Raw genomic sequence first — 8,610 nt, 5'->3', positions numbered from 1 at the left:
ATCTAAATATCCTCAACAGATCTACAAATCTCTCAGTGTGTATATTACATCTAAATATCCTCAACAGATCTACAAATCTCTCAGTGTGTATATTACATCTAAATATCCTCAACAGATCTATCAAACCTATTCATTATAACTCTGTACCAACAATTACATTGATACATGAACGCATACAAAAAAATCGGTATACTGAAGATCTGATAAAAGCAAAGAAATATTTGCCTTTCAGCTACAGCTTAGTTAGTCTTATACTGTAGGTATGTTATATAGACGAGGTGGCTATCATTTTTTATCATTTGATCAGGTACGTGTCTGTATATTTTTAACAACATCCTGTTTCAAATGTATTTGTTACATGCTGAAAAGTTGTTAAACAATGAACAAAAAATATTTCATCTTTGTTACTTTGTTTTTTATTGTTCTGTTTATTTTGGCATGCATGCCATATTTTTTTTTCTGCAATTATTGAATGTGCATCCATCTCTGTGCACTGAATTATTTTTAATTTGTTTAATATTGACAAATAAACTAATTAAGTACCCATAAATGTCATCAGTTTGCTAAAATAAAAAAATTCATGACACATTTCAGTCATGGCAGAATGACAATTTTTTTTTTAAAAAACACACTGGTTTGAAAATATAGGCAAGGTTAACATATTGGTTAATCTCTAAATAAAGCTAGAAGATCTATATAACTCTCGATCTTCACATCTCTATATGTGTATGGTAGTTTCAAAGCATAAAATATACTTATTGAAACAAGACATTTTCTTATGAAATATGGTTGTTTTATTACTAGTTTTACAGCATATTTCTGTGATGGTCTACTTTTGTGTATTCACTTTTACAATTTCATCCCACAATCTACATACGGTTACAATCAACATAATCACCATGCAATGTGATTGCTATTTTTTATTTTTTTGCATAACTGAGCAAAAAAGTTCTATTTTTTGACACCCATATAATTTGTAAGACGTTTTGAATTACAGATATTTTGCCCACTACATTCCTTTCAATGTGACAACAATACAGGACTTTATCCTTGTTTTTTTTTATCTCTGCAATAATATCATATCATTTACAAAGCTTTTTTTGTAATACCTATTTGACTCTTTATTTAATCATTTATGCCAGAAAGGTAGTGATACACAAATACATGTTCATGCACTCTCCCCATTTTTGGAGGGAGACTCAATTTTGGGCCCTAAATTGAGCATTTACAACAAGTGAATTGCTGAACGATATTTCTGATGATTTTTCCAGAACAATTAATTACAGAACAACTTAATAGATGCCACTTAAAAGTGGGTTTTTTCTTCTATGGTGTATATAGACACATTTGATTTATATTTTTGATTTAGAGAACATGAAATATCCCATAATTTTTATTTAAATGTTGGCTGGTATACAATCACCTGGTAAACAAAAAAGCCATTTTTATTTCAAATAAATTTCTATCCAAGTTTGATTCCAGAATTCACTGTGTATTCATGACATCCCAGAAGAATTGTACAACCCTTCATTTATTGAAATCAAATTGCGTCGGGCAAAAGTCACAATACTATATGCCACTTCGTGCATTAAATCGTGGACATTCAAAATCAAGTGTTTTACAGATATATATTAGTATGTATATAAATCTGTGCACAAATTAGAGGTTACAAAGAAATACTATACATCTGAACAATTCAACGTTCAGGTAGTTTTTATATATACAGAAACAAAATGAAAGGTTATACTTACTGCAAATAAACCATTTTGAAGTCCAAAAGGAATGGGCGTAAGTCTTGAGAGAGCGACCACCCTAAATCCCTGGCCGCTTTCCACCACCCGTATCACAGCTTCCATTTTATCGTTGTAGAATCTTTTCATAATACAATTCTTGCAGCAATTTTTCATAACTAAATGTGCAACAAGAATCCCTATACCCCCACATGTCACAACAACTAGAGGTCCATATAATATCCCATATAGATATCCGGCGGCTACCATGAGGAGCATGTACCCCCATGCCATGGGAAAGGACACCACTGTGAATAGCACCAGAAATATTGTGCAGCTTATTGCGGGTTCTGTTTCTTCTAACCAGAGAAGTAAGTTTCTGATGTAATGGCGACATGCTACGACAAGTAAACATATCAATGATATTACAAATACTGAAGAAATTGAAACTTGGTAACAACTTGGACCAGTTCGGAATATATCAGTCTCTGCACTGCTGGGTTGGAATTCCTTCGTCTCCTCATTGCATATAAATGCAGTTGCCTCATCCCCATTAGAGGATGAACTACGTTCATTGTGTAGCGGTTGGTATGCAATGGTTTGAGTCCCCTCCAGGTTAAGTTTTCTACACAGGAACAGCTCATCAAGAGTTGAAGACTCGCCTAACAGGAGTTTGGACTGCTGTGTAATGTGGTGGATCTTGAACTGATTGAACCCATCAGAACACGAAGTCATGGTTAAAATAGGTAGCAGGTCGGTGATAGTATATTGATAAAGTTAGGCTACCTTGCGATTCGATGATTATTTATAGATAACGGTTTGTCACAGTCACCTCATCAAACAACAGTCAGTATCCAGTGGCTATGTAGGTAGGCCGACATCATTATTGACCCGTGGTGTGCGATCGGAGCAGTCGACCCCTAGCGCTCTGTTCGTATTCTACTATAAGATCATATACACACACGGATGCATTGTTATAACACTGCATTCAGAAACTATCAAAACTGTATAAAAACTTTCTCGTATTGAGCGACACTTGTTGAAGTTTTCGCCTGACAATTTCGTCTTCAGTAACGTAGTACTGGACGCTGCTGTTTCTTCAAGTTGACAGTGGCGAAGCAATTTTGGCGGAAAGGCTTGTTATCTGTTGATCTTATAAACAATAACACATGTGAGAAAATATCAGCACATTACACACAGCTTACTTGTAGCGTGCGTGTCCCATATTCAAAGCATGACAACGTAACACAACAGACACCGGAAGTCGCTTGAAGCACTGAAAAGAAATTCGTGTCACGTACAACGTTAAAAATAAACTATGAAAGTTGTCGGAGACGATATTTTATAAATAAAGTAGCAATTCGTTAGTAAATATATTATTCATCTTTACTGTCAGGTTTTCTGTCCTACGTATTTACTTAGATAATATAAAAACGGTAAAGTCAAGATTATAATATCATTTTATTAAACAAGACTTAGCTTGCAGTGTAATGCAATAGAGATTTGAGTACTTGTTCGAGTTATGCGTTTGGCTTACTTTCTCGCCTAGCAACATATTGAGAACCACAGCTTAACATTAAAAGTGAAGATTTTTTTTGGTGAATGGAATATATTTTGAGTTAAAATGGGGAAAAGGTTATTTTAGTATCCTTACAGCTAGAGGGCTAGGGATGTCGGGTATTAGTATTGGCACGGAATTAGATTGTTATCTAAGTCTGTGGTATTGGTTATTTCATAGAAACAAAGCAGTTATTATACGAGAGGGGAGGGGCAATTTTTACGCACGAGAGATGTAAGCCCCGCCCCTCGAGTACGATGTAACCGACTTGTCGCATAAAATGTCACGTGACAATTGTTTTGTTAAAATTTTCACATTTTCTCTAAAACAACGAAAGGCCAGCTTTATTTTCACACGATGCATCTGACATACACGCAGAAAGTGACCTAGAAAGTATCACTGAAACTGTATTGGAAGAATTAACTTCAGACGATTTTGTTACTGTTTGAAAACTATTTATATCTGTGGTCAAAGATGAGATCAGGAAATGCCCGTTGTCAGCCGTTTTAAAGACCCTGTTGAAATTAAGGACTTAAAAATCACAGAACCCGAAGGAGAAATGGTAAAAAAAACGTGGTCGTTACATGTGGAAATGATACAACAGTAATTCTTATACTAGACCTACATATGTAATGGTAATAACCCTACTTACAAGGTTCCATTGTAACGTGTCTTTCCAGCAAAACACGGACTTATACTATTCTAATTTCGTGTAACATGCTACAAAATGAAAACAAGAGTTTCGTTCGCGGACTCTGTAAAGGTGAAATCTGCAACAATTTTGCTGAATAAAAACAATATTTGTACTTTCTTAGTTTGTAATTTTAGTTAACAGGCTCAATGAGATTCACAAATTGGACACGTTACATTTTCATTGGCAGAGTGAGCATGGAGATGTATTGCACTCTGTAGAGGGGTGGAGCTTCACTAATGCCATATATGTTATTAGTAAAACCGTGTTATACCATAGCTAGATCAAAGGAAAAGTGACACGTCTATATGCGATAAGACTACCTTAGTCGGTGTTTAGAGTTACATAACAATGTACCAAACGATTTATCAATAACATTATTATTCAATATTGTGAATGAATGCACGGCCGTCGTAGACATGTTTCTGAGGATAGTGAAATACATACAAACATTAGCTCAGTCACTGAACTAGATTAGAGAGTAGAGCAATGTATTGGACAAACAACGGTAAAAATAAAACATGCCAAAATGTACACACAGATATATCCCTACATGGATAAAATATAGATGAAGCAGAATCAATTGATCAGTTTGTGTTAATATAACAATATATATATAATAGACTAGAGCACTAAAAGATTAAATGATATATGTGTAGAGTGTGTCACATGACAGGTAGTTGGCCACCAATCCCTACCTAGCTAGCCCTATGACACCGAAGCAAATTAGGTTCTTTAAATTGATTAATCCAAGGTGGAGAACGTACGCCATACATATGAATCCAGTTAGAACAACATAAAGCAGAGACACTGGTCGCTTCGAGGCATGTTTAACACGGATTTCTAACACTTATTACGATTATTTTAATTAACATGTACCGTACCCAAGGGGGTGAAGTGGGGAAGGGGTTGACGACGCTCACACCACCACCCCCGCCTTTTAAAATGTTTTGTCTTGTAACTACGAGACTCATGATCTGGCTTTTATTCATATTTCAGTGGCTGTTTATGTAAAGAATGTGGAAAACCCCACTCTAATGCAAGTTATATGAGACAACATGAGATGCGCCATCGAGGGGAAGGTCCTTACAAGCGTAACACTTATTTGAAGCCTTTATGTTAAATTATGGCCACGATTGTAGGAACTCCAAAGAACAAATTTATACCTGTAGCACACACGGAACTGACTTTTTAACTGATCTGGCCTTGCAAAGCCATACGAAACGAGAAGGAGGGAATCTCAAATTTAGATGTAATGTTTGCGAGTTGGCCTTTGAAGAGACGTCGAACCTGAAAAATCATATGACAAAGGATACGGGTGAAAACTGCCATTGTTGCCATGTTAGTATAATAAACGGTATTGACACAAGAAAATCCACGCAGTTAGCACGTATAGCTGTTCAACATGCCATAGATAATATAAGACATTAAGAAATTGTAGTATCCACGAGAAGAGACATTTGTCAATATCAACTGTTTGCACAACACGTTTAACTCCGAACTTTTATAAATACGACCGGAAATCGCTTGCCATATGCATTCATCTATTGTAAGACATACGTATTAAACAGTGTGATGGAAAGAATGTGTCAAAACATTCAATATTTTCAATGTTTGCCATTATGATACATTTACTGAGGTTTTATGTATACATGTAAGTTTGCTAAAGGTATTAGCTTGTAATCCCTTTAATATATTTCATTTAAGCGGTGAGTGATGAACGGAGAAAAAGGTAAATTGGCCTTTTTTAATGAAGCGGTGATAAGTTCTTAACAATTCACGAAAGTCTAATACTCGAATAACAAAGGAATGTTTTGACTCAAATTAAAAGGAGATATTTGACCTGTCATTATATTTTATTAATGAAATCCCTCTTTAGCTGACTAGCTGTGCGAAGCGTGGGCGTGTCTGTATTATGAATGAAAGTGAAAGTTGTCGAAAGATTGATAATAAACGGACATGAATTTGCTCATGACATAATTTATCATTATTTTTTGTTTATTTTTAAAAATTTAAAAATTAACAATTTATATAGGGATTGAATGGATTTTTTTACATGTACATTGCGGTCATATTTACATTTTTGATGTTTGTTCTGTACATGAATCTACCAACTGAAAACAACTGTCATTAGACCATGAATACACTATGAAGCTGATTTCACAAACAGTACCGTTTCTGAGAAGAGTTATATCCCCTTCTCCGAGATAACGTAGTTGCGAGAAATAATAATAAACATTGCAAAAATCATAAATGGTCATATATTTTTGTTACTCATTTTTTTTTTATAACATTGTCATATTAAATACTGACTTCCGACTCGCAATCGATTCCTCGTGGTCACGAACTTTCAAACACCCAAACGTCCGTCTGGGTAATCCCCGAGACATCTACTTGCACATTTAACCCAGAGAACTTTGTAATGACACAGGGTATTTCATCCCTTAATTTATCATCATTTACATGTGCAGGTCTTTTGGCAAACAGCATATTCAACGGCTGTACATTTAACTTCAAATGAGCTCTACGCCTAATGCCGACGGATGTCCTGGATGATTACTATGGTGTCCGATGATTTGAAATAGTGCAGACCTAAACTTTTTTTAAATATATAATATGCGGTGTTTAATGCAAAAAAAATAATCAAAGAAGATCAACTTTTAAAAATGAAAGGAATATCAAGTGTTGGTTATTAGATTCTAGATAAACATTTTTCGTTTCAACAAAATCAGCTTATCGGCGGAAGCTGAACATTTGAAGTTTGTGTGTAGACTGGTATTCTGGCTGTTTATTTTTTTATGGTTTCTGTCCGATACTAGAGTAATATCAAAAATAATAAATTTACAAAAAGTGTTGTAACTTTTTATTGTAGTTCACCGTAGCGTAAATATATGAATTGAATGGATATTTTTCATGTACATTGCGGCAATGAATAGCAGTAGCTAATCTACATATCTTCTGAGGAGCGCGTTACCCTATGACAACCTCTGAGTGGCTTCCGTGTTATGATCAAGTATTTGATCCAGAATTTGATGTCAAGGAATATGCGTTACGCCTCAAATATTACGTTTTTTCTGATCAATTCAAAACTTTATGAAATCCCAATTGTTATTTTCTGCAAAATCTTCTTTTTATAAGATAAATGCAATAAAGCAAATACCTTTAACAAAATACGTGTTGGCTTATTTTTCTCTAACATGGGGCAAAACTTGGACATTTGGAGCGATGACCATCCATGTGAAAAAAAACCCGTTCTGAACCAGAACAAGAGTAATTGACACGAGTTTTCTCGGCCATCCCATGAAGAATTTGAGTTCAGTCTATCATTAAATATTCATGTTATCAATGAAAGCATAATATTTCAATTGGAAAAATATATTTTTATATAAGAAATTTGACATTTAATGTCAAAACCGGTTACGTCCAAATTTGCCGATCATTCGCGAGTGTGCAGTATCGCGCAAACAATCGTCATGGCTGTTTATGTCGTAAAGAAATCGGAATTTTACGACAGTGGTATAATAAAATAAAAACCCCACCAATTACGGATATAATTTCCATGTCAAAATCGTTACGCCCGCAAAACCTAATTAAACCTCAAGTATCACGAATTCGATTCGCTCAGGACCGAGAATTGGGTTGTGAGAAAACTTTACGACATCAAACAATCTCATTTTCGGCAACACGTGATACCTTTTTTTTCTGTGATGGCGGCTGGTTCGGTTGCACCGGAGCCTGCGGAGGTCGGTGAGAAAAGATAAAGTGTTACGCCTCAATCAATGTCGACACTAGTGGAAGAAAAGTTACGATTTCTTGAAATACAAGCTTAAATTCCGACTGATATTCGCCACAATACGTATTAACAGACCACAGTTAACTCCAAATTGGATATTTAGCCGAAACATCGTTTGTCTTTACAGATAACAGCCTTATGAATTTGAAGTACTTCGTATCTCCTGATTCTCCTCCTTCACCTAATGAAGTCAATGTAACGCTTACAAGTTTCTGCAGGATGTCAATGTTACGAATCAATCAATAACGGTATTGAAATATGAAAACAAAAAACATCGTTCCCATTAGGAAATGTAATAACATTTTAAAGACGAAAAATTGATGAATTTGGGAGAAGCAGAGCGAAAAATGTTTTATTTCAAAATTTTGCTGAGCTGTAACGGAGACAAGCTTTCAGTGTGTCCACGGTTACGTCTCGTGTTAGAAATGAACAAATTGACTGATGTCTTACCAAATGTAGATTGCAAAAACAATTCTTGATATTTCAGAAAGTTTACCATTTTCAGATCTTCTTTATTGTTGAAAATATTAAAAAAAAATGTTGTTTCAAAAGGACTACAAAAGCGATGAATAAAATTAATAGTTTTTAAGATGTAACCATTTTGTGTGGACTGACGTCACATGGTGTCTTGGTTACACCACATGGTGGATGGATTGCGTCAAAGTTACACCTGGATACTATTAATAATATTTGCATGAAGTGCATTTAGCATAGTTTCATTCAAACAAAAATAATATTCTGTTGATGTAATCAGCAAGGAAAAACTCTGTCGATGCACTCTGAAGCAAATCATTTGATTTGTATTTGGGTGTAACATTATATCCTGGGCTAATGCTAA

General features: G+C 34.9%; 1 protein-coding gene across 1 annotated transcript in view; it reads right to left on the bottom strand.

The window, feature by feature from the left end:
- The window catches only part of LOC110451112 (transmembrane protein 64-like), a 44,771-nt gene extending 41,795 nt beyond the window's left edge, over positions 1-2,976 (bottom strand). Inside the window, exon 1 of the mRNA XM_021498971.1 lies at positions 1,752-2,976. Coding sequence (XP_021354646.1) covers positions 1,752-2,465 — 714 coding nt within the window. The 5' untranslated portion in view covers positions 2,466-2,976. The remainder of the gene's footprint in view (positions 1-1,751) is intronic.
- Between the last annotated feature and the right edge of the window lie 5,634 nt (positions 2,977-8,610).

This window comes from Mizuhopecten yessoensis, unplaced genomic scaffold (assembly GCF_002113885.1).
Source record: "Mizuhopecten yessoensis strain PY_sf001 unplaced genomic scaffold, ASM211388v2 scaffold5803, whole genome shotgun sequence".
Classification (NCBI taxonomy): Eukaryota; Metazoa; Mollusca; class Bivalvia; order Pectinida; family Pectinidae; genus Mizuhopecten; species Mizuhopecten yessoensis.
This window is presented reverse-complemented; position numbering and strand designations above follow the sequence as displayed.